This window comes from Typha latifolia, chromosome 6, assembly GCF_019914945.1.
Source record: "Typha latifolia isolate L0001 chromosome 6, TyphaL0001v2, whole genome shotgun sequence".
Lineage (NCBI taxonomy): Eukaryota > Viridiplantae > Streptophyta > Magnoliopsida > Poales > Typhaceae > Typha > Typha latifolia.
Window position 1 is genome coordinate 5,217,047 of NC_133091.1, and position 26,769 is coordinate 5,243,815.

Genomic DNA, 26,769 nt, shown 5'->3' on the forward strand with positions numbered 1-26,769 from the left:
GCTCTATGCTATGCTGCTAGTTGGAAAGATTTCAAGAATATTTTATAATAGTAATACCGAAATTATCATCACTGTTTTCAACAAATTAGAAGAATCCAATTGCAAGATTGACATCTAATTTTGATCCCATCTCTAATTTTGTTTGTAGGGACACAAAATGTAAAAAAGCGGCAGATTAGGTTAGGTTGCCCGTGTTGGAAGGAATTGTAACTTTGTGTACCCGGATAGGCTGAACCTCTCTCCCTATATACTTTGGGTTGTATTTTTAGTTTTGAGACGGTATTCTCCTCCCAAGTGTAATAAGTTTATCTCGGTTAGCAACTTCTCTTTTAATTAAAAAGAAAATTTCGCTGTCAATATTCATATCTAGAGGTATAATTTGGATCAATATATTTGTACTTTGTTATTAGCATGTGCAGCCTACTCGTACTGTACTATGTTTAGACTTTAAAATTGTTTAATTAGTGTTTTTGATTAGTCTAAATACTCACATCAAATAAAATTCTCAATTAGATGAGTTATCAACTTGTTTACCTCCACTAGTTTAGTTTTGATTAATGTGAATGCCACGAAGTCATGGACTCATTTTGTTTGCTACGGGTATCAAGAATCATTTAGTTAGCTAATTTAATTGAACAATATAGATATCTACCTGGAAGTCACCTACTTGAATAAAATTCAAGTTTGTAACTCACATAGAACGGTACAATATTTAATGTGCAGAACTACATTAGGAAAAAACTAGTTAAATTGTTTAGAATCTCAATAAGTACTTAGGAAGGATTGGTACAACCGACAAAAATTTGGATTAAGTATGCATTTGGATTAAATATTTGTCGGTTGTACAGAATCTTCTATTACATTAAATAGAAATTGAAAAAGCCCCTTCGAGCTCATTGGTGAGAAATAAAAGTCAAAATTCCAGCTTGTGCCACCCACGTTCTAGCTTTTACTTCTTCAACCTAATTTGCATAACAAAGAGAAGTCTCTATCGTATCTTTGCATGGTTTACTTGCTCAAACCCATTCCTTCTCATCTATAAATAGCTACCAGCATGAGCAGCGCTCTTCATCCCTTCTCACTGTTCTCTCTCTCTCTCTCTCTCTCTCTAAGATCTAGTATACATATATATAGTAAAGATGAGCAGAGGTAGATGTCAGCTTCCCCTGTTGGCCTCATGCCTTCTGTTCGCAATGGCCTTCCAAGCCATGCTTCCCACTTCCTCTGCCTCCCTACAAGTTGGATTCTATGATTGCAAGTGCCCGAAGGCTGAGGAGATTGTCAGAAAGGTGGTACACAAGGCTGTGGCCAAGACTCCTGGCATTGGTGCCGCCCTTATTAGGATGTTCTTCCACGATTGCTTTGTCAGAGTAATAAAATTATACATTACTAAATATATTTTTTTATAATTGAAATTTTCTTCTTTCTAGAACTCATATGTATATATGAATGAGAAAATAAATTTTGGACCAGGGCTGTGATGCTTCCGTACTCCTCGATCCAACACCAACCAACCCCAACACGGAGAAAACTTCCCCTCCAAACAACCCTAGCTTGCATGGCTTCGACGTGATTGATGAAGCCAAGGCTGCTCTTGAGCATCACTGCCCAGGCATCGTCTCTTGCGCGGACATCATCGCCTTTGCTGCTCGCGATGCCGCTAAATTCCTTGGTAGTATCAACTACACCATCCCCTCTGGGAGGCGCGACGGAAGAGTCTCCATCGCGGCCGAGGCACTCCAAAATCTGCCCCCTCCAAATTTCAACCTCAACCAGCTCATTGCCAACTTTGCATCCAAAGGATTATCTGTCAACGATGTTGTTACCCTCTCCGGAGCACACTCCATTGGTCAGTCTCACTGCACCTCCCTCTCGCTCCAGGATCCATTGATCGACCCATCCTTTATTGCATTCTTGAGGGGAAAATGTCTATCGACTGCAAACCCTACTATTATTGTGGATCAAGATATTGTGACGCCAAATAAATTAGACAACCAGTATTACAAGAATGTAATGGCTCACAGAGTGCTATTCTCTTCTGACGAGGCTTTGTTGAGTAGCCCCCAGACGGCAGCCTTGGTGGATGAGTTTGCGAGGGACAAAGGAGCCTGGGAGGGGAAGTTTGGAGCTGCCATGGTGAAGATGGGAAACATAGGAGTGCTTACTGGAAACTATGGTGAGGTCAGAAAGACGTGCAGGGTTGTGAACTAGCTAGCTAGCTTGTTTTAGTATGACATGCCATGCATATGTGACGACTTGGCTCATGATGACTTGGTATTTGTTTTCCAATGTGTATTGTTTTACGTTGCACTCTGTGAATCATTTAGTCTGCTGATGTTGTTTGTCTTGTTTAATTCCATTCTTTTTTTCTCATTTCGTAGCTATTGTTTGTCATGATCAGTGTAATGTACAATAAATTGCTTTGTGCTAAATCTTTGTGCTGTCTTCCAGTTCTTTTTACCATATTTCTTTCGATCCTTAGAACATGCACGGGAGCCCTATTTCTTATTTTGAAACAACTCTTTTCTGGCTTACGCAAGATGGATCTAGTATATCCAATTTCTTAATTCAAACTAATCAAGTTAGCTGAAAATAATAATACACTAAATAGAAAAATCAAAGCAATAAAATAAATACAAACCGATAAATAAATACTGGAAAAAAAACTATTTTGACATAGTGATAATAACTAGGAAAATCAAAGCAATCAATCAAGCAAATGCAAAAAACTTGTACGATAAAAAACCATTATGCGAACCAAAGATAATAAAAACTATGAATCGAAGTACTTATATCTAATGTAATATTAAGACATATGCCTTGTGGAATAGTGCTCACCGAGAGAAAATTGAAGATCAAACGAGAAATCAACTGAATCCAATGAACTTTCCATTATGCAGGCTAGGTGCGCACTTCAAAACAGAATTTACATACGACTTTGTATATAGATCGTGGGTCGGTGTATACTCGGTAAGTCAGGTGCGCACTCGATAGGCTGATCAAAAGCAAATAGTTTTGGATCTAGTTTAAATTTTGGTATTTCCTTTTGGGATTCTCATAGAACGAATCATGGAGGTACGTTACACAATACATACAAAAGGATTTTAAAAGTCAAACTAAGTTAGAGAACTCAAGCAAGATCATAAATTAAATATTTAAGAGTTCTACTTTTCTTAGGGAGCTTGATTTCCGTCAAAGTTGAGGAGAGCTTTCTTTCTTGTTTGGATTTCTTAGGGAGCTTTCTTTCTTGTTTGGATTTCTTAGGGAGCTTTCTTTTTGTCAAAGTTGAGGATTTTGTGAATGCTGAGACAAGTTATCTACATCAACGACCATCACTAACACACGAATGGCTTTGAGGAGTGATGCATAGTGATATACTTGTCAACTAGACCTGAAGGCAATCTAATCATTGAGTAGTTACTCGAGACCAATTTTGCGCAAGAGACTCAGACGTCAACTCTTAGATAAGGAATGTCTAAGTGTTTGTAAGTACTTCTTGTTTCTAAGAATGTTATGATATAGATTGAGCTGATTTAAGTGGATTTGATTTTTTTTTCTCTTGATGCATTGAGAGATTTTTTATATTAAAAAGTTATGATTGTGTGTTTGTTGTATTTGCTTTCCTATCCCTACTCTTACTCGGGTGGAACCAACTTTAATTCATGTCTCTTCGACATGGACCTTCAAGCCACATATAACTCTTTATTTAAAAAGTTCTACAAACTGCAAAAGGAAAATCTAAAACTTGTAGGAAAGACAGAGCTTGAAAAATAAAAACTATGAGATAATGGCCGACTAAGAAAGTTAATCAATGAAATAGAATGACTTAAAAAGAAGAAAAAGAGAAGCTTCAATGAGATTTAAAAAATTCTTTATCTCTCTCATAATTAACTTCCGAGAAAGTTTAATTACATGATAAAATTCAATTTAGAAGTTTACATGCATAAACTTGTAGAATGTAGAAAAAATCTCGACGTTAGAGTTAACAAATTATAATTTGATTTATTAAAAGTTAATCAGTCTCTTTTACTCTATCGGTTCATTGAAGATCAATTGAGAAAATGCAAAGAAGGATATATAATCGAAATTAATATCAAAATGATACATTCCATGAGAAAAATAAAATACTAAGCGGCAAATGAGATTATCTTGAGGAGGAAAAAAGGAGGATATGGCTACAACGTAAATGCCTCTTCAGATTATACCATAAATAGGAAGAATATTTATAGAAATTATTTTGTTCCTACTTGTAGACGTGGCATTAAAAGCCACAATAGATATAGATGTTTTCTTCCATGTGGCATTAAAGTTCACATTAGCTCTAACTATTTTTCTCGCCAAGCACATGTGGAGACATCCTTTGATTTGCATAACATGTGTAGTTTTCATCATGAGATACTTGCTACTACTCAAGAGAACCATAGTCTATGAGCTATCACATCCTTGCCGTATTGGCTATCCAGTTAATTTGGCATCACAATATCCTAATTCACAACCACAATAGGGCTCGCAATCGATGGGCATTTGCTCTTGAAGTAATAAAAGATGGCCTGATTGATGGATCTTAAAGTGGGAGCAACGAGTAGTTGAGGTCATCGATGGAGTGTGCTCTAGAGGGGTTGGCTAAATTATCCATGTATAACGCCCTGGATGCAGAGCTAGCAATGAGCTGGGTGAGATTGAAGAAAGGAGGGGACAGATTTTGGAGCCTCTCGGCTGCAATGGAGACCCTTTTGTCTCGTCTTCAAGAGAAAATGACGTAGTTGATGCCACTACGGAATTTTGCTGCATCACGAGCAACAAAGGCGATAATGTTCGCACAAGAGAAGATGCTTGGGTAGTGGTGCTCGAGAGCAGCCTTTGCTTCATGGAACACTTCGAAGCCCTCATATATACATACAAATTCTACAAAAAGTAAGACTTAATTAATAATATATATATTGTAATGTATAACTTAATTACCCTAATAAAGAATCGTGCAAGAACATCCAAATAAGGTTGTCGTCGAGCCCTCACTATGAAGGCATGATGCCAAGAGAGGAAGCTGACATCTATATCTCTTTCGTTGGATCATAGTATTCAACAATGGGCAAATATGTAATATAATTTTGAATTACATACTGTCATGTACGATCGTATTGCTAAAATGATCAATTTTGATTAAAGATCAATTTATATATTTACTAGGGTGTAGTCTATAAATATATAAACCTATTTAGGCAAAATTATAATCATTGATGGACTTATTATGAGATTTGTAAATAAGGATAGTTAACTTAGTCAACTTCCAGAATCTCAAGAGACTATTATTCAGGTAGATTGGTTTCCAATGCACAAGATAATGATGAGACATAATCTAAAAGGTTATTAAAATATATATAGATCTGTTGCCTTCTCTTTGTTGACACCATCTAAGAGAAAAAGAGTGAGTGGAGAGATCCATAAGAAAATTGGAGAGGATTTCTCAAAGGCAAATCTTGAAACCTTGGAAGATCTATTCTTATAGTTTGAAAATAAGGGCTTCATACCATTAGAGATAAGTTCTTTGCTCACGATGATGGTTGATGATTTCTCAAGAGACTGGATTGATCTATGAAAACTTCCATGGATTCAGATATAAAGTTCCATACTCAAGTAATTTAAGATTCGAGTATACTTTAGCATAGATCGGTCCTTAGGTTAAGGTGAATAACTGTTTCTTCTTCCCTAGGGTGTAAGTGTTTGACCCCCAAAGAATGGTATCAGAGCCTCCTATGCCAAAAGGTAGGTCTTCCTTGATCTTGAAAGAATTAGGATTGTTTTGATTGCTTTTTTTTATCAAATTATTGGTTAAATTTTTTTATTAAATCTTAATAGAATTTTGTCTTAAATTTAAAGTCTTGGAAAGCACAAACTAAAGAGTTGATTTCGTTCAAATTACATGTTACGTGGGCGTATTCGAATGCATCCCGAGTGCGTTGGAACTCAAACACTACCCGAGGGCGTTCAAATGCAATCACTTATCTAGCCAATTGCATTCGAATGCAATCACTTATCTTGCCAGTGGCGTTCGAACACAAAAAAAACACCCATCTATATGTGTGAACGCCTCTCAAGGTGCGTTTGAATGCCTACAAGTTGCGTTCGAACGTGATGCGAACATGTTGTGAACGTCGTAGTTTTTTGTAAACTATTGTTATTATGATGCAATTTTGTGTATGTTTTAAGGTTAGTTATAAGTTATGATTCTTAAAAAGGCACTTAGGTTATATATGTACTTTAAATTGAATTAATTGAGTTAATGATACACTTAGTTACGATCTTTTCTTATTACATTAGGTATTTATTTTTATTAAAATAAAATTCTTGTATGTCGTATTCAAATGCAAGAGGGGTCGCGTTCAAATGCAGGAGGGGTCGCATTCAAACGCCCTTGTGAATACCTGCATCAGGCTCGCAAATACAGAGAACGCATATTGTGCATTCGAACGCGGTCGAACGAGTTCAAATGCCCACGTTTGAACGCTTGCATCACGTTCGCACATACAAAGAATGTCTTTTGATGCGTTCGAACGCGATCGATGAAAATCCTCTAAAATTAGGGTTTCATATTGTTTTAGGACTTATTGGCTAGTCTCTATAAATATGTGAATGGCAGCTAACTTTATTATGCTATTGGATTATTGATTTCTTACCTCCTATCTTCTCTCTAGACTTCTCCCTCTTCTCTCTTCACCATCCTTTCACCTCTATAGTTAGTAAGATTTCTCCTAACTTCTAATCTCCTTCGACTGTCGAGCCACCTCTATTCTTTGGGATCTCGACCATTTCGTTCCGTTCGTCTACTTCCCTTAATCACATCCACCATCTCCCTTCACCTCCATATCCATCCATAACCCTAACATCCACTCCACCCGTCACTACCACCATCACCCACGTTATTCCATATTTTCGTCCTTGGTACAGTTCAAATCTGTGAAGGACGTAAATACAAAAGTTGTAGATCAGTAAGTTACGAATCTAACCCAATTGGTGTCATAATTTTGTATCTACCGGAGAATATCTAACAAATATTTTCCCACTGTTGCACGGACTGATTCCTATAATACATTCAGATCTTGAAAGAATCGTTGTGTAGCCTATCTTTGATTCCAAAACCTATCAAAGTGGTATCAGAGCTTATCAATTGGTATCAAAGCCTATCAGTTAATTTGTGTTCATTGTACAAAAAGTATTAGTTGTGGATTCAATAAGTGCAAATATTGATCGGCCTAAAGAAGGTTAATGCTTGTTAAAGTTATTTATGCAATTTAGTGATAATAAAGTATAGTGATCATTGTTATATTTAACGATGTCAATAATGTTGGCCCAAATGAAGGCATGTTGATCAATATATTATTGAATTATCAATACACTTTTATTGCGCCAAAGTATCATAAGAAATTAATTCGTTGCCCAAATGTGATCAATTAATGGAAATTGATACCTTGATGAAGATGGTTTGGTTTAGACTTTATTTCAATATGTTATTGAATTATGAATACTCTTTTATTGCGCCAAAGTATCATAAGAAATTAATTCATTGCTAAAATGTGATCAATTAATGGAAACTAATACCTTGATGAAGATGGTTTGGTTTAGACTTTATTTGAATTTATTTTATAAAATTATGCATTCTTTCAACTAAATTGTGTTGTTTTGTGTGTTTATTCTTTGTTTGCTATTCAGCTAGCATTGTCATAGGCTTAAATGGCATGCATATGTTTTATGGACTAACTTTAAATCATGGAAAGAGAACTTAATTATAGTTCTTGGTATTAGGGCCGTTAGAAAAGCCTGTGGGCTCATGAAGCTCACGGGCTTGACTCGAACTCAGCTCAAGCTCTAAATGAGCGGAGTCGAGCTAATATATTAGGCTTGAATAAATTATCGAGCTGAGCCGAGCCAGCACTGGCTTGCTCAAGCTCGGCTCAATTAGGCTTGTATGATATGTATAAGTTATGAGAAAACCTTAGCCTCCAAACATTCTCTCCCAAAAATTTCCATCGGCCAAACATCACCACTAAAATCCTTTCCAAACTTTCATCCACCTCCACGACTCGCCTTGCCGATGGTGATGTGGTGGGTAGCGGCAACGGCTGATTCGGCAACAAAAAGGAAGATGCGGGCAAAGAGGAAGACGCTGTAGAGGATCTAGAAGTTGAGTGGAGCATTGCCGGGATGTCGACGTGGTGCACGATCCTCATCAAGGAGCAAGCCGACGCCATCGTGTCGCTCTACATCATCGAGGAGTGAGTATGCTTCTCACCTAGATAGTCACTTCGTCGCCGTCCTCACCCCGAATGCGCTGATGAGATCTCTTTCTCTCTCTCTCTCTCTTGTTAGGGTATTTGTTTGAATAGTTAATAGTGGACGTTTGTCATCGTTCCCACCCCCGATAGTCACTTCATCGCGAGATCTCCCCTTTGAGCTCGAACACGAGCTGAGCTGATCTTTTCCATCTCGAATCGAGCTCGAACTCGAGCCAGGCTGTGCTTTTCCACCTCTCGAGTTGAGGGGTTGTGGTAAATATTCGACATTGTAGCAGTTATTAGAGGGTGGCGGACAGACAAAGGTGGTGGTGGATGGCTAAGGGTGGCTGCTAGAGAAAGGTGGTGGCTAGGGTTTAAATGCTTAAAAGTATTCTGTGGTTACGATCTACTCCTATAAAGATGAAGACGATCTAATGGCTACAATAAAAATGATAAATATGATAAAAAAACTAAATTCAATTAATTCTCAATGCTTTGATTGAATAAAACCCAATCCCTCTATATATAGAGATCAGGTACAATGAGTCCTACTCTGACTTAGCTCTAAAGGTTTATACAACTCAAACTATGATATATCTTATAGGTTTATATGACTTAATTAGACTTGCTTTAGTGACTTACTAAACTTAATTAAACTTATTTTAGTGACTTACATGGCTTAACTACACTTGTCTTAAGGGCTTACATAAGCATGAATCAATTAAAAGATAAATAGGCTTAATCCATCGAGCCCAATATCCTCATGATACAATCTGATCTAACACAGTTCGCATCACTTAGTTTTTTTGAATGAGCTCATCCCATATTGTGTGTATGAAGAGGAAAGACTAAAGCAAGATCAAACAGAAATTGCTCATGTTGCTACAACCTCCAAAAATAAGAATTGTAGAAAGTGGAAACAGTTGAAAACTCCAAAGGATAATAGGCAGCTGCAGTGACCACTCAAAAAAAACCAAAAAAGGGTACGCAAGTTGCCAGATAGTACTAGTTTTTTTGTGTGGTGGAGTTGGACACAAGAGGAAACATTCCCAAAATTATCATGCATGGCGTGCTAAGAAGGGTATGTCTTTTATCTTGATTTGTACGGATGTTAATTTAACTTCTATATTTGGATACATTTGGTGGATAGATTTAGGTGTCAACTACTCACATCAATGTATTATTATAGGGCTGCCTAAATTACTATAAGCCAAGTGATAATGAAAGATTCATTTTTGTGGGCGATGGTAATAAAGTTGTGGTAGCTATTGGGACTTATAAATTACTTTTGAAAACTGAAATTTATTTAGATTTGTATGAGACATTTGTTGTACCATCTTTTAGACGGAACTTAATTTCTATTTCTGCATTGAATAAGTACGGATTTACTTAAACTTTTGAAAATAGAAAATTTGGTTTGTTTCATGATTCAAAATAGGTTGGCTCTGATTTTTTTTTAGTTTATGATAATCTATAATTTTTGGATGTCAATAGTTCTTATTTAGAAGCCTTACATACAGATACAAGAAGTCTTAAGAGAAAATTAACTAATGAGAATTCGGCCATGGCACAAACAATTAGGTCATATTTCTAAACAAAGACATCTTGTGTCTAATGATATTCTTAAACCCTTAAATTTTTCAAATATCAATAATTGTGTGAATTGCATAAAAAAAAAAACCAATCTAAGAAAATATGAAATCAAAAGGTGTGAAGAAGTCTTATAAAATATGAAATCAAAAGGACATATTCGAACCGTTTCTAATGGTTGATACTACAATAGATATGATGGATAAGGTGAACAATGTCTAGGGCCTTTTGCACAATTCATAGATGAATTCATCATTGTTCCTCAATATACATTGCTAGGTTCGCTTGTAATGAATAGAGTGGCTGAGCGACGCAATAGAATGCTTAAGGATATGGTAACAAGTATGATGAAACGTACTACTTTACTATAAAATTTATGAGATGAAGCCTTAAAGACTACATCATCTATCCTAAATAGAGTACCCACTAAAGCAACTAACAAAATCCATTTGAGGTTTGGACTAGGCAAAAGTCTAGTTTAAAACATTTGCGTGTATGGGGATGTGCATCTAAGGCAATGCCTTATAAGCCTAATGAGAAATAAATTGGATGAAAGGACTATTAGTTGCTATTTATTGGGTATGCCGAGCGTGCAAAGGGTTATAAATTTTACAATCCTACGAAACATTCAATATTCAAGATAGGAAATGTGAAATATTTTGAGGATGTTGAGTTTGTGGGGGAAGATACAATAGTAAATTTTGAATTCGAAGAGGAATATGTAAATATTCCCACAAGTGTTATGGGTAGTGTGGACATAAGTCTAATTTAGCTCAAGATACAATTATCGAAGATGAACCCATTATTGAAGACCAAACTCAACAAAGTCAAATAGCACAAAGTCAGACTTCATATCAAATTACAAGTTGCAATCCACCCTTTTGCGACGCGATATTTCTCTTTGGAAATTTAGAAGATGCTATTATAGGCCAGTTTGGGAGCAAGCGTTTATGTAACTCACAAGAGTCAAAAAAAAAATATGGCCTACAAACAGTGCTAGAAATACTCTAGAAAATTTAGATAGTGCCGCTAAGGAAATCCACTAGAGAAAATATTTGCAATATCTTTGGATTATATAGTTTACCTTTCGGAACATGAATTTGATGTTGGCGTGTTGGAAAATAGCTCAATCAATTTTAAACAAGCCATGGAATACTCTAACTCTTAAAAGTGGATCGATGCCATAAATGGGGAGATGAAATCAATAGTTGACAATGACGCTTGGGATATTAACCTATTACCTAAAGATGTGAAACCTATTGGTTGCGAAAGAAGACATAAATTATAGATTGACTTTCCCTCCAATTTCATTGAAAGTCTCTTTGAGGATTATATTTGTATTAGTTGTGCATTTTGGATTTTGAGCTTCATTAGATGGATATTAAGATAGTGTTTCTCAATGGTGATATTGATGAAATGATCTATATGGTGCAACTAGAAAATTATGTGTCCGAAGATGCAAAGTTTATGGTGTGCAAACTTAAGAAATCTATCTATGGGCTGAAACAAGTGTCTCGACAATGGTATTAAAAATTTTATGAAGTGATTATCTCGTTTGTCTTTGACACAAATCTAGTGGATGAATGCATATACTATAAGTTCTGTGGGAGTAAGTTTGTATTCCTGATTTTATATGTGGATGATATATTGCTTGCTAACAATGATATAAATAATGTTGTATTCCTGATTTTATATCTAGGAGTAAGAACTTTCTAATAAAGAATTTTTAGATGAAAAATCTTGGCAATGCACCATTTGTCTTAGGGATTAAAATACTGAGAAATAGGACTCAAGGCTAAATAGGTTTATCCCAAAGAAATTATATCGAAAAAGTTATTATTAGATATGGCTTGTCAAACAATAAACTAGGGGATACCCCAGTGGCAAAGGGAGATAAGTTTAGTCTAAATTAGTGCCGTAAGAATTCCTTTAGAAAGGAAACAATGCTAAAGTATCCATATGCCTCAATTGTTGGGAGTATCATATATGCCTAAATGTGTACACGTTTGAATATTACATTCATCACAGGCCTGCTAGGACAATACTTGAGTAATCCAAGTCTAGGTTATTAAAAAGTAGCCAAAAGGGTCTTGAAATACCTATTGTGAACAAATGACCACATACTCACATATCAGAGGTTGGAAAGGCTTGGAGGTCATTGGTTATATTGACTTTGATTTTCGAGGATGTTAAGATAGCAAGAAATCGACATTCAACTACATTTTCATGTTGGTTGGAGGAGCCATTTTATGGAAGAGTGTCAAACAGTCTCTTACAACATTTTCTACAATGGTTGTAGAGTTTATTGCATGCTATATAGCATTAAATCATAGTGTATGGCTCCGTAATTTTGCCACAAGACTGCATATAGTGGATTCAATTGAGACCACTAAAATTGTATTGTGACAACAAGTTTGCGGTGTTATATGAAACTAAAAACAAAAGTTCACCAAAGTTTGAGTACATTGACATTAAGTTCTTAATTTAAAAAAAAAGAGTACAGAATAGTTAGTTTGCTAGAGCATATATGAATAGACTTTATGCTAATAGATCTGCTTACTAAGGGTTTAACACCCAAATAGTTTCACAAGCATGTTCCTCATATGAGTGTAATTTCAGTTAGGGATGCTTAGTTTTAGTGGGAGTCTGTTAATTTATATTAGTCATGTAATTTGCATCATCTTTATATGGATATGCATTTTTAACAAAATGATTATGTTCATTCCGTCACTATTAAGGTTTGACCTCAATTTTGGATATAGAAATATGCAATTAGTTGTTTAGATATGCATTTTATAATATGATTATATAATTTCGGTATTTCAAGTTTTTAAGTAAGGATACCAAGTTAGAAATAGGCACGACAAAATCACAATTTATGTGAAATTTCTATTATACATCCAAATCATAATTCATATCACTTATATTAGTAATGTGATCATTGTTAGTTAAGTTACGAATAAATATAATAAAAACTAATTTGGTTCTTTGCTAATATGATTGACGGATAGAATTGATTTTGGAATATATAAAGTCGACAAAAAAGTTTGCGTGTGCATAATGTTTATCGCCTAAGTGGAAGATTGTTAGACCATAATATCCAACATTGAGCAAATATGTAATATAATTATAAATTGCATACTATTATGTTTAACGATTGTCTTACTAAATTAAGAATTATTTGACAATCTATGTATTTATTAAGATGTGATCCATAAATGTGTATATCTATTTAGACAAACCTATAATTATTGATGGACAGATTATAAGATTTATAAATAAGAGGAGTCAAGGCACAAGATAATAAATAGATAGAATTTGAAAGGTTATTAAAGTATCTATAGATCTGTTCCCATCTCTTTGTTGACACCATCTAAGAGGGAGAAGAAAAATCAAAACAAAAATTGGAGAGAATTTCTCAAGGACAAATTTTGAAGTCTTAAAAAATCTATTCTTATAGTTTAAAAAGAAGGTTTTTTTGTCATTAGAGATAAGTCCTGTACTTACAAGGATAATTAGTGATTTCTCAAGAGATTGGATTGATCTATGAGAATTTTTATGGATTCAAGTATAAAGTTTCGCACTCAAATAATTTAAGATTCAAGTATATTTTGGCATAGATCGGTTCTTAGGTTTAGGTAAAGAATTATTTTTTCTTCCTCGAGGTGTAAATATTTGACCCCAACATGTTCATCTTTACTATATATACATATGTACGCTCTTAGAGAGAGAGAGAGAGAGAATGAAAGAGCGAATTAGAGGAAGAGCAGCTAGCTGATGATGAAGAGCAAGTAAAACCAAGATAAGATAAAGAGTCCTCCTCCTCTTTTTTATGCCAAATTAGGTGGAGTAAAGCTAGATAGAACATGGGCAGCACAAGCTGGAAGTTTTGACTTTTCTTTCTCACGAGTCTTTAAATGAGCTCGAAGGGGCGTTGCGTTGCGTTGTTTTTTTTTTTTTTTTTTTTTTTTGCGTTTACAATTTCTTTTTAACGTAATAGAAGATTTGGTACAACCAACAAATTACCCATTTTTTTCTTAAAGCAATATTTAACAAACCGACTATTTAATCCACACTCTTATTAATCCAAAATATTTAACAAGGAATAGTTCCTAGATAGTGAAAATACATTTATAGTTTCGTCCATAGAAACTCAGCTAGTTGCTAAGACAAGTATATGTAGGGAAAATTATATTTGACCACCTTATAATTATATCCTTTTATTTTTATATTCAAACTGAGATGTTATATTATTTTATCATATTTGACTAATCTACATGTTAAATTTAAAGATATTTATTAGAGACAAACTTATAGATAATTAGATAAAATTTTTAATGTATCTAAAATAATACTAATCAAATTTCAGATAATATAAATATTATATATATATATATATATATAGTATATTTATTATCTATTTATAATCTGAAATCTAGTCGATGTTATTTTTTCAAGATTATTCTACCTTAGAAACTTAAGGGATAACGTATGTTTTCAGTCTTAGATAAAGAGATTATTTAGTATATATCTACGATACTAAATAATCTCATCCATTAGATAAAGAGAGGGAAATTAGAGGTTCATATAGAATCATTTGTCTTCATAGGATATATTTAAAAAATGGTTATCAAAGTATACAGAATACAGATGCATGTAAACAAAATTACCTGTATTTCTTCAAGTTTATAGAGTTTATGTATCATAATTTATTTATGATTTATAACAAGTACAAATAGTTTTAAACTAATTTTTATTAATACTGTAGGCCTAACAGTGGAACAGTAGAATACGTTTTAACTTTTTCAAAATTCGGTATTCACTAATCTACTAATCTACTAATGAGTAGATTGTACAGATTAAGAAACATGTGGAGATAAACCAATTTTATTATATCACTGCCAGAACGTGGCCCCTCCCAGTTATCATGAACGTGGCCTCAAGGATTCCGTGCGAATTGGTCGCAAATTGAAAATTAGGAAGTTATTTTGAGCACACAGTATGGAATGGGGATTAAGGATTAAGGATGAAGGTATAAAAATGTACCACAACAAGCCAACGCCTGCTATTGATCGACCACAGCTCATGAGAAATAAAAGTCAACTTTCATCTCGTGCTGTCCATGTTCTAGATCTACTCCACATAATTTGGCATAAGAAAGAGGAGAATTCTCTATATTATATATCATTGGTTTACTTGCTCAAACCCATCCCTTCTCATCTATAAATAGCTATCAGAATGAGCAGCTCTTCATCATCAGCTAGTTGCTCTTCCTCACTGCTCACTTTCTTCATCTCTCTATCTCTCTAAGAGCATATATATATATATAGTAAAGATGAGCAGTAGTAGAGATCAGCTTCCTCTCCTGGCCTCCTGCTTTCTCTTTGCATTGGCCATCCAAGCCATGCTTCCCACGTCCTCTGCTTCCCTACAAGTTGGATTCTATGGTTGCAGGTGTCCAAAGGTTGAGGAGATTGTTAGAAACGTGGTGTATAAGGCTGTGTCCAAGAATCCTCGCGAGGGCGCTGGCCTCATTAGGCTCTTCTTCCACGATTGCTTTGTTAGGGTACGTTTACAAATCCTTGTCATCATAATTTGGTCCATCGTTTTAATTTATATAAATCATATTATGAGATCTGATACACATCATTGCTTATATATATATATATATATATATATATATAGTGGATCCTTATGGTTTTGTATCACCTTTGAATCTAACAGTGACAGTTGGTATGGTTGCACCTGCAGGGCTGTGATGCATCGGTCCTCCTCGACCCGACCCCCAGCAATCCGACGACAGAGAAAACGTTCCCTCCAAATAATAGCCTGGAAGGATTCGACGTGATCGACGAAGCCAAGGCTGCGGTCGAGCACCACTGCCCCGGCGTCGTCTCTTGTGCTGACATCATCGCCTTCGCCGCACGCGACTCAGCTAAATTCCTTGGTAACATCAGCTACGCCATCCCCTCCGGTAGGCGTGACGGAAGGGTGTCCACGGCGGCCGACGCACTCCAAAGTCTGCCCCCTCCTTTCTTCAAACTCACGCAGCTCAAGGCAAATTTCGCATCCAAAGGATTATCCGTGGATGATCTTGTCACCCTCTCCGGAGCGCACTCCGTCGGCGACTCCCACTGCTCGTCCTTCTCCAGTCGCCTCTCGCCCCAGGATCCGTCGTTGAACCCATCCTTTGCAGCATTGTTGAGGACAAAATGCCCGTCGACCGCAAGCTCTAGTCCCCATGTCGATCAGGATATTGTGACGCCAAACAAATTGGACAACCAGTACTACAAGAACGTGAAGGCTCACAAAGTGCTGTTCACTTCCGATCAGACCTTGCTGAGTAGCCCTCAGACGGCGGCCCTGGTGACGAGCTATGCGACTAACCCGATAGCTTGGGAGGCGAAATTTGGGGCAGCCATGGTGAAGCTGGGCTATGTCGGCGTGCTCACTGGAAACCGGGGTGAAGTCAGGAAGACGTGCAGGGTTGTGAACTAGCATTTGCCATGTGCATGCAAGATGACCTCGCATTCGTTTTCTGGCACTCTCCGACTTGTTTAGTCTGTTGATGTTGTTTTGCCTTATTCCATTCTCATATTCTCTTTTGCAAACATAGAGTAAAAATTCTCTAATGTAACTGAAATTAAGAACCTCACCTGAGAAATAAATTTTGATGAAAGATAATTTAACGATCTTTATTTTACATCTTAGATTCAGAATAGATGCAATTGCAGTTAATATGTTGAACTCACCTCAATATGTATCAAATTTACTTTTCATTACTATCACCATTGCCCTAATGTATTCTTTAGAAAAATTTGACTCCTCTATTAATATTTTTTAATATTATAAATTTTTAAAAGAAATAAATTAGATGTAGAAAATATAAATTCCGATAACACATTAGTTGCATTATTTATGACTATCAATACCTTCCAAATTTGTCTAAAGTTGCACTAGTTTTATTTAGTCTGCTGGAGTTGTTTTATCTTATTAATTGTTTGTCATCATTAGTAGATTACTTTGAAGTAAATCTTTGAGCTGCCTTAAGTACTTAGAAACATTTTTTTTATCATGGTCATGGCATGATATGGTTTGTCTATCCTAACTAACACTTATAAGTAAGCAGTTTATTGTAACATATTTTTTTGCTCAAATGAAGACATGGCCTCGACCGGTAGAGAAAAAAATATCATGAACCATTTAGACATAGTAAGGAATTCCAAAGTATTCATATTCCACCAAATTAATGTATCCAAAATGAAGACATGGGTTGTGACCTAACATTGCCATGCACATGCAAGATGACCTGGCATTTGTTTTTCTTTTTGGGTGGATTGTTTAGCCCCCCGACTTGTTTAGTTGTTGATGTTGTTTTTCTTTTATCTTATTTCATTATTTTATTCTATTTTCCTATTGGACTACTATATGTTTAAATCCGAACAATTTAATACATGAAAAGATAAAATGTGCATGCTATTAATTGTGAGCAATGTATTACAATTGGTATAATTATCTTTTAACCTCTTAAAAAATCTCTTATTTGCTTGTATGCTCTATTAAAGTTATATTTAAATGCATACCCCACAAAACATATACTCTTTGTATAACTATCCTCCTAGTTATATTTCGGCTTAAGAATGGATAATTTTATAGAGAAAAATTAAAATATTTTTTATTTAAGAAAAATAGTTGGAAAGTAGAATAAGAATACTTTTATATGTTGACATTTAAATTATTAAATTTTAAAAAGAATTTAATCGTGTGTACATGTAAAATCATTCATATTCACTTGTATATGTGTAAATATCAAGATGGACATTGTATATACAAAAATAACCCGTATTTAAAAATAGGACGTTTTGTAAAATAAACCCGATATTATGGACTTTTATTGGTTCGAATCCCACCATATGATTTTTCTAAAGAAAAAAATTCATGTCTTTTACGATGGATATCTCATTAACACCCCACTGTTACCATCATAGCTCCCTAATATTACTATCAAGAAAATTAAGTAACCATATTTCTGAAATCTTCAAAATGCTACCACTGATAAAAAAAATTTGAATATCTTCTGAGATAAGCATAATTCAAAATTTTAAATGCTAAATTAAAATAAGAAGTAAAGAATTATATAATATCAACCTTGAATTAAAATTGAATAATTTCTAGATTCTTATATGTTTGACATATAAGGTAACAGCTTAGGCTATTCTAGGATAATAATTTTTAGGATTCTCTTTTCATTTTTCTAAATTATCATCATTTTTTTATATATTTTTTAAACTATTTTTTAGGTACACACTGACCCCCTAAATTATTAAGAATACTATACTTCCTTTACGCGGTAAAGAAAATATATAAAATAATCAAATTACTCCTCCACTTACGGTGGCAGGAGAGTTAACTGTGTTAGCTAATAAAATAAAATTTAATTTTCTTTGAAATTCCTTTAACCTAATTAATAAAAATTCTTTATCCGTAAGATATACATGACCAAAGTTGCCTTTGCCGTAATTAATGAGAATGCACTTTTTGCATTAATTTTCTATAAAATAAACTTTAGAGTATTCAAGCTATCCATCCAAACATAAAATCAAATCTTAGAATTAGAGTTTGTATATATATTTACTTGGAAGCTCTAAGTATCTTGTGCAATGTTGTCCGTCTAATATTTGTAGGCTTACAATATGGTACATCTTGTTAGAGTTTTTTTTTATTGCATTAGTTATTTATTTTTATTAAAATAAAATTTTTGTATGCACTTTTTATATTAATTTTCTATAAAATAAACTTTAGAGTATTCAAGCTATCCATCCAAACATAAAATCAAATCTTAGAATTAGAGTTTGTATATATATTTACTTGGAAGCTCTAAGTATCTTGTGCAATGTTGTCCGTCTAATATTTGTAGGCTTACAATATGATACATCTTGTTAGAGTTTTTTTTTATTGCATTAGTTATTTATTTTTATTAAAATAAAATTTCTGTAAGTCGCGTTCGAACGCGGAATGGTCACATTCGAACGCCTTTGCGAATGCCTAAATTAGGTTCGTAAAAATAGAGAACGCGAAATGCGCATTCGAACGCAGTCAGGCACGTTTGAACGTCGCGTTCGAACGCCTACATCACGTTCACATTGATAGAGAATGTTTTTTATTCGTTTGAACGCGATCGACGGGATGCCACTAGGATTAGGGTTAGTTTTTTTTATTATGGCTTGTTGGCTAGCCTCTATAAAGGTGTGGATGGCAGCTAAATTTATTATGTTATTGGAATATTGGTTTATTGTTTGTCTATCTTCTCTCTAACCTAATATCCCTCCTCCTTCTTCACCAACCTACAAAAGTCTCTCCTAACTTCTAATGTCCTCCCTCTTCTTTGGGATCTCGACACTTTTTCCCTTTCGTCTTTATCCCTTAAACAACACCACCCATCCACCCTCATCTCCATTATCATCTATATCCCTAACTTCCACTCTACCTGTCACCACTACCATTATTCGCATTATATCGTATTTTCGTTCTAGTTGAAGTTCAAATCTGTGAAGGGCTTAATACAAAAAATGTAGATCAGAGAGTTACGGATCAATTCCACCTGGTTTTGTAATTTTCTGACTACGGAAGAATATTTGATGAATAATTTCTCTCAATTGCACGGATTGCTTATTGTAATAAATTCAGATGCAATGCCAATAATCATCTCCTTTTATCTTTACCGGAACTAGATTTGCTTCTTCTTGACTTGGATCTATCATGGGTTGATCTACCGATCGGCCTCATATTGAGAGTCATCGCCACTGCTTTGCCAGATATCTTCTCTAGATTTCTTAGGTAATTAAAACACCTAAGACATCATAATTCAGAGTAGAAGATCCTGACAAAATTTTTAAGGCCGTAACTAGGCCAATCTAACTCTCTGGTTGAGATGATAAATTTAATAGTGCCAGGATCTCATTGTCAAAGTTGTTGCCAGCCGAGTTCAACTGATTATGATAGTATTAAATTCGTTCATATGTTCGCAACCCATCCACCTTCAACTATCTTCAGGTTGAATGCCTTTTTCATTAGGACAACTTTGTTGGACGCCGATGGTTTCTCATACATCTTCGCCAACACACTCATCATAACCTGAAGTCATTGTCTATTTGGAAAGCTATTTATGTTGCTAGGGAGAATCGCACTATTACAAGTGCTTTTTGATACCATACTTCCTAGTCTTCGTCGCTCATGTTCTTAGACTTCTCTTTAGCTTAATTTCCAAGTGTTAGATAAAGATCTCTCTCATAAAGGTACTGTTTGATCTGTCGATTTAATTAGGATTATAAAAAGATAATAAAAGGAGAATTACTCTCAACCTAACCATAAAATCATGTTATCTCTTTTTCTTTGATTATAAGATTCACTCCTTTCTATATTTGCACCTTAGCTCTTTACTAGATCTCTAATGAGCTTTTGTGATATAGAGTTGCCCTCTAAAGATCTCTAATATAAAGTACGATCAGTCGGTTTCATATGTAGATTATAAAAAGATAATATAAATGAGGAATTACTCTCAACCCAACCATAAACTCACGTTCTCTAAACTCACGTTCTCTCCTTTTCTCTATTTATAAGATTTATTCCTTTCTATATTTGCTCCTCAGCCATTTACTAGATCTCTCATGAGCTCTTGTGATTTAGAGTTGTGTATTATAAGTTGTGTGGAACTCCCTAGCATTCTATCATATTTATAGGTGAGGTGAGATTATTATGGACCAGATATGAAATGATTCGTCTGTAAAATGATCTTGAGATTTTAAGAGGTAGTAACCTCGAAAGTTAGAGTTCTAATGAATTTAGAATAAAGTCAATCAGATATCTGAATTGAAAATTATGGTTAAACAGTGGAGCAAGGCTAAATAGGGCAGAATAGTAATTAATCAACGTTGCGGTGATCGTCAAAGAGTAGCGGACGGCCAAAAGTGGTGATGGACGACCGTAAAATAGGGTTGTTCGCGGGTGGAGGAAGGTCGCTAAGGTTTGGAAGGTCGGATGCTTCTACGGCTATGATCTACTCCTAAAAAGATAATGCGATCTAACGGTTACGATAAAAAATAAAGGCAATAAGAAATATTTGGATAAAATTAGATTATTATCAGCACATGTCCACTCCTATTTATAAGAGTAAAATTCCTTAGCGGATCGGATCCACATGCGAATTATCCGATTTATTTGAAATTCAAATAAGAAGATAAAGCTAACTAACTAACTTGACTCAACTTAACCCATGTGGTCAGATCATAATAGAGATGATAGAGTCCAAATAAGCTTAGAGCAGGTAGATCTTCTTTCTTAAGGGAATCTCTAAAGAAAAGTCCTCAAAAGAAGAGATGCATAAGAAGGTAACATCAATAGGAAAGTTTCTAAATAACAATTATAAATAAATTAGGGTTATCAAATATTCCTAAAGTATAAAATTTATTGGAACAACTTTGGCAAGATTGAATCCAATTAGATCTCCACTTCATCACAATAAGGGACTTTTATCCATTGAATAAATGTAGAAGATTTTTATTTGGGACCCGTGGATCTCTCTCCTTTTTTTTTCTTGATTATTGGTTCCCAATCTCCTCAAATAAAGATTAATAGATAGGGGTGAAAATGGATCGAATACGGACTAGATAGTGTTCAACCCACATCTGAATCCATATTTTTAGTCCTGATACAAATTCAGATACGAATATTAGACAGATAGCAAAATTTAAAATCATATCCTAACTAGATAATTTTCAGATAGAGGATCGGATCTTTAACGAATGTTGATCGAGTTTAAATGAATTATGATATTTTATTTAGATATTATTAACACAAAAATATTAAGAGTTTCACAAAAGAATAAATTTTTTGTATGTCAAATACATATAAAATTAAAAAAATTAATCTCTACAAATAATATATAATACATCATTAGTAACAATATCAATATTCACTATTTAAATAAACAAACTAAAAACTGTAAATCATTCGAAAAAATATGCAGGTAAATGGATATCCAATATCCGATATCCGTATCTGAACCCGAAAATTATATCCGACCCATATATGAATCCGTATCCGGGTTTTTTAAAAAAATTTATCCGCATCTGAATTGGATAGAAATTTTTTATCCGAATCTGACCTGAATTAGATCGGACAACGGGTTAGGTCGAAGTTAATTAGACCTGTTTTCATCCCTATTAATAGGGCTTTTACATAATTTCCATCAAAACTTTTCAAATTATGATAATTTTTACTACATATTTAAAAATGTTATTTATTGAAGAGGGATTATTTTGTTGAATATTTACTTTATATTTGGAGTTTTAATATGAAGATCTAAGAGGTTTTAAAATTGTTTATCTACATCAACATTTCGACAGAATACTAAGATGTGGGCTTTTCGACTCGATAATTTCTAACGGAGTTGAAGATCTAATGCATATTGAGTAATTTATTGCGTGGATCTAGTGAGCAAAATTAACTTCAATCATTAGTCGTGAATGATAAATGTGCGAGGGCCTTCCTAACAGAAGATGGAATGCATCCATAGGGAACTATATAACACCACACTTCGTCTTCTTATTTCACACCAATAGAGAAAAGAACTAGATAACGTCTAGAAACCAATACATCATTGCCCTTCTTGATCCATAATAGCTTGTAGGGCTTGGGATGTTGCTCAATTGCTAACTCCATTTTCGGAATAGTCTCCTATGCTACCTCATTCTCGTGACTACCAGAATCATTAACAAGTTGACACATTGTATTGTGAGCTCGAAAATATTTTTGCACAACCACCCATCAGCATATGTTCCTTGCGGGGTGAAGTAAGCTCTTTAAATCACCAGTAGTGATCATTGATCCCTCATCGCGAGCTCTTCTTAGCATTGATTGTTATGAGTAGTATTATAAATAGCATCTTGCTCTAAATCATGGAGATCACCCATTTGCAAGTTCTTCATTGTCCACAAACAGATCTTTGCCAAGTCAATCTCCTTCTTGACAATCAGCCATCTGATGTCTAGGTCACCATATTTAAATCAACTAGGATTAAACCCTGTAACATGTGCTTTATTGAGGACAACCGACTACTTTTCCATAGTATGTGGTGCAACTTGATTAAGATTGAGTGGTGATAGGTTCATCTTGTTGCCTCTAGCCACAACAAACTACTAGATTTCCGGCCAAACTACTTTTCTAGTTGTAGATCTCTTTGATGTGCCTCTGAAATAGTTTAAAGATTAAACATATTAAGAGTATATTGAACTTGTAGATGCATACATCCAATGTAGTGAGAAATCAACTTGTCTTCTATTTTAGAAAGATCATTGTTTAATAAACTAATAAGGTGTAAACGTCCATAATACAAGCTCCTTGTAATAGATTGATGCGATCAGATTGTATCATGAGGAAAAGATTGTACTCGACCTCTATATATAGAGGGGCTAAGTTTCTTTGTTTAATTAGGAGTCCAAGCATCCAAGTATTGAAAATTAATTAAATTTAATTATTTTTTATTATCGTATTTATTATTTTTATCGTAACCATTAGATCATCTTTATTTTTATTGGAGTAGATCGTAATCATAGAACCAAGCACCCAAATCCTAGCCACCACCTTTCTCCAGCATCCACCCTACTATACAATCATCCACTATGACTATTGACCATCTGCTACCCTCTAACGATCGCCGCAACGTTAGATATTTACCTTTTTGCCCTATTTCAACCTCCCTCCACTGTTTATTTATATCTTTTTATCCAGACTTTCGATTTAGGTGAAAGTAGATCTGATTCATAACATAAATTTTGATGAAATTGGTACAATAGCCTCGAGTAGTTGTAGGGTAGGAACGCTGAGCACATATACTTCTTCAACTTGTCCCATAACTCTTATCTTTAGTTTCTCTTGGAGAAATCTAGTGAGTTTGAACTTTTGCCACCATGTAGTAGCTCAACCCGAAACCTGGTAGCAACTAGAGATACTCATTTGACGCCAAGAACCTCCTTGAAACTGAAGACTTCCTCTACGTGGCAATACACTCCATGAACTTTCAGGTTGTAGGACTCATTGGAACTTTGGCACTTCAATCTTTAAACTTGATTCCCATCGCCCCAAATTGCGATGGACTGTTGGGCTTTTTTTCCTTTGGCAGATAACTATCAAAAGGGTTCTCAAAATCATATGCCTACTCCTTGTCTGATACATGGGTATTCTAGATGGGCGGCAGATGGCATGTTGTTGTTGGGCCAAAGTAGTCAACGTAGCAACCTACTGATTTAATGTTCCGACCTGTCAAGTAAGCAACATCATCATGATCATGGAGCATATAAGAATTGAACGCCGATGAGCTAGAGTGAGAGCACCTTCCTTGATCTCGTTGATTTTGTAATGAAATTATCACGAACTAGGGCATCAAAGACTTGATGATTCAAGATAATACCAGGAATAATATAAAATAAAACTCTAACAATTTTATTCAATCTCCAATAATTTACGAATACAACCTTTCAACAATATAAAAATAATCGAAATGAGAAAAATCATAATTTTACCAAAAAAAGAGAGATAAATATAGAAAATAATAAATCTAATCATAGAGATCTCGAAGGCATTACACCATTGCGTCTTCTCGATATCATTGCAAATCATGTCCGATAAAAAATGATTAATGTTACTTAAGTAATAGAATGTCTTGTTTAACCACTTAGTGGGGTTATTAGGACTTGGGTCTCTTTCTTAGGTAGGACTATCCTAGGTTGGAACAAATTAGTTATTTGGACGCGGAGATAGTTTTGGTTGTGAATTCCAACGTAACAGATAAAATTATGTATTTAAAGATAAAGAAGGGCGTGAGCTTTTTGTATGTTGTATGCCTACTTTTTTTGAAAAATTTTGGTTAATTTTGGTAGATGAAGACGGAATCATGCTCCGAATGATTGATGGTTTACTCAATACAATATTTCTTGGGCAAAAAAGAGGATATCTCGATAGAGGGAGAGAACGGGTAAAACAAAATGGGTATTTGAACCCGAGGGTAAAATTCGTGATACTTTATTGCTGAGTCTAGCTTTTATGGAAGCTTTAACAATTTACATATTGGTCATGGCATTTAAATTGCTTTGAATGTGTAAATTAATCATTTGTCTTTCGGGATCTCCCTTTAAGCCGTATATACGACTTTCCGTTAAAAGATATACTCTGAAATATAAATTATAGGACACTTCAGAATTGAAATGGTTATGTTGTTATGTTATATAGTATAAGGACTAATCCAATCGAGCTCATGAATTTACCGGTAAACGGGTCGATTATTTGGGACGTGCTGGTCATATGTATAGAACCAACTTCAGAATTTGGCACAGAATCAAAGATCTTTTAGAAGCACTGTACCCATTGAGCAAAGATAGGTTGTAATTGTACAGCGATATTTGAAAACATAAGCAAATGAAACGCTTTCATAAAGATTTACTTTCAAGTAATTTATTGGATATTACATGATGACAAACAAAATGTCAATGAGAACAAAATAATAAAAATAAAACAAGACAAACAACGTTAACAGACTAAACGAACCACAAAGTGTTGCATGACGAAACAACATACGTACATCGGAAGACAAATATGAAATTATGCTGAGAAAACTACCGCATATGCACGGCAAGTCGTACTGAATCTAGCTAGCTAGCTAGCTAGTTTGCTACCCTACATGTCTTCCTGACCTCACCTTGGTTCCCAATAAGCACTCCTATATTGCCCATCTTCACCATTGCAGCACCAAACTTCTCCTTCCAGGCTCCTTGATGCCTCGCAAACCCCTTCACTAAGGTCGCCGTCTGGGGACTACCCAGCAACGCAACATCGGAAGAGAACAACACTTTATGAGCTATCACGTTCTTATAGTATTGGTTATCCAATTTATTTGGTGTCACAATATCTTGATCCACAACCACAGTACGGCTTGCAGTCGATGGGCATTTGCTCCTCAAGAATGCGATGAAAGATGGCTCGATAGACGGATCTTGGAGCGAGAGGGACGAGCAGCGGGACTCACCAATGGAGTGTGCTCCAGAGAGGGTAACCAGATCATCGACGGATAGTCCTTTTGATGCGAAGCTGGTGATGAGCTGGGTGAGGTTAAAGAAAGGAGGGGGCAAATTTTGGAGTGCCTCGGCTGCGATGGAGACCCTTCCGTCGTGCCTTCCAGAGGGGATAGCGTACGTGATACCACCGAGGAATTTAGCCGCATCACGAGCGGCAAATGCGATAATGTCCGCACAAGAGACAATGCCTGGACAATGGTGCTCGAGAGCAGTCTTGGCTTCATCAATCACGTCAAAGCCATGCAAGCTAGGGTTATTTGGAGGAGAAGTTTTCTCCGTGTTGGGGTTGGCTGGTGTTGGGTCAAGGAGTACGGAGGCATCACAGCCCTGGTGAAAAATTTAATGGTAATTAGTCTCATATATATATATATATATGTCTGTGCGTGTGTAATGTATAAATTAATTACCCTAACAAAGCAATCGTGGAAGAACAGCCTAATAAGGCCGGCGCCAAGGCCAGGAGTCTTGGCCACAGCCTTGTACACCACCTTTCTCACAATCTCTTCAGCCTTTGGGCACTTGCAACCATAGAATCCAACTTGTAGGGAAGCAGAGGACGCGGGTAGCATGGCTTGAATTGCCAATGCAAACAGAAGGCAGGAGGCCAAGAGACGAAGCTGACATCTACCTCCTCTGCTCATCTTTACTATATATATGTATGCTCTTAGGTGCGCAGGAGAGAGTGAAAAAGAGCAGTGAGGAAGAGCAGGTAGCTGATGATGAAGAGCTGCTCATGCCGATAGCTATTTATAGACTCGAAGGGATTGTGTTTGCGCAAGTGA

At 35.3% G+C, this 26,769-nt stretch overlaps 3 protein-coding genes across 3 annotated transcripts; 2 read left to right on the forward strand and 1 right to left on the reverse strand.

The window, feature by feature from the left end:
• The first annotated feature begins 1,193 nt into the window (after positions 1–1,193).
• On the forward strand, positions 1,194–2,211 carry LOC140790548 (peroxidase 2-like). The gene is made up of 2 exons (XM_073140672.1): positions 1,194–1,370; positions 1,474–2,211. Exons 1-2 carry the CDS (start codon positions 1,194–1,196, stop codon positions 2,209–2,211), a joined length of 915 nt encoding a protein of 304 aa, XP_072996773.1.
• Positions 2,212–15,118: 12,907 nt separating this feature from the next.
• Positions 15,119–16,510, forward strand: LOC140791117 (peroxidase 2-like). Its single transcript, XM_073141520.1, has 2 exons — positions 15,119–15,426; positions 15,612–16,510. The coding sequence occupies exons 1-2, from the start codon at positions 15,196–15,198 to the stop codon at positions 16,356–16,358; spliced, it is 978 nt and encodes a 325-aa protein (XP_072997621.1). The 5' UTR covers positions 15,119–15,195; the 3' UTR covers positions 16,359–16,510.
• Positions 16,511–25,576: 9,066 nt separating this feature from the next.
• LOC140791109 (peroxidase 2-like) lies at positions 25,577–26,556 on the reverse strand. Its single transcript, XM_073141511.1, has 2 exons — positions 26,395–26,556; positions 25,577–26,314 (listed from the first exon to the last, which is right to left on the reverse strand). Exons 1-2 carry the CDS (start codon positions 26,554–26,556, stop codon positions 25,577–25,579), a joined length of 900 nt encoding a protein of 299 aa, XP_072997612.1.
• Positions 26,557–26,769: the final 213 nt, after the last annotated feature.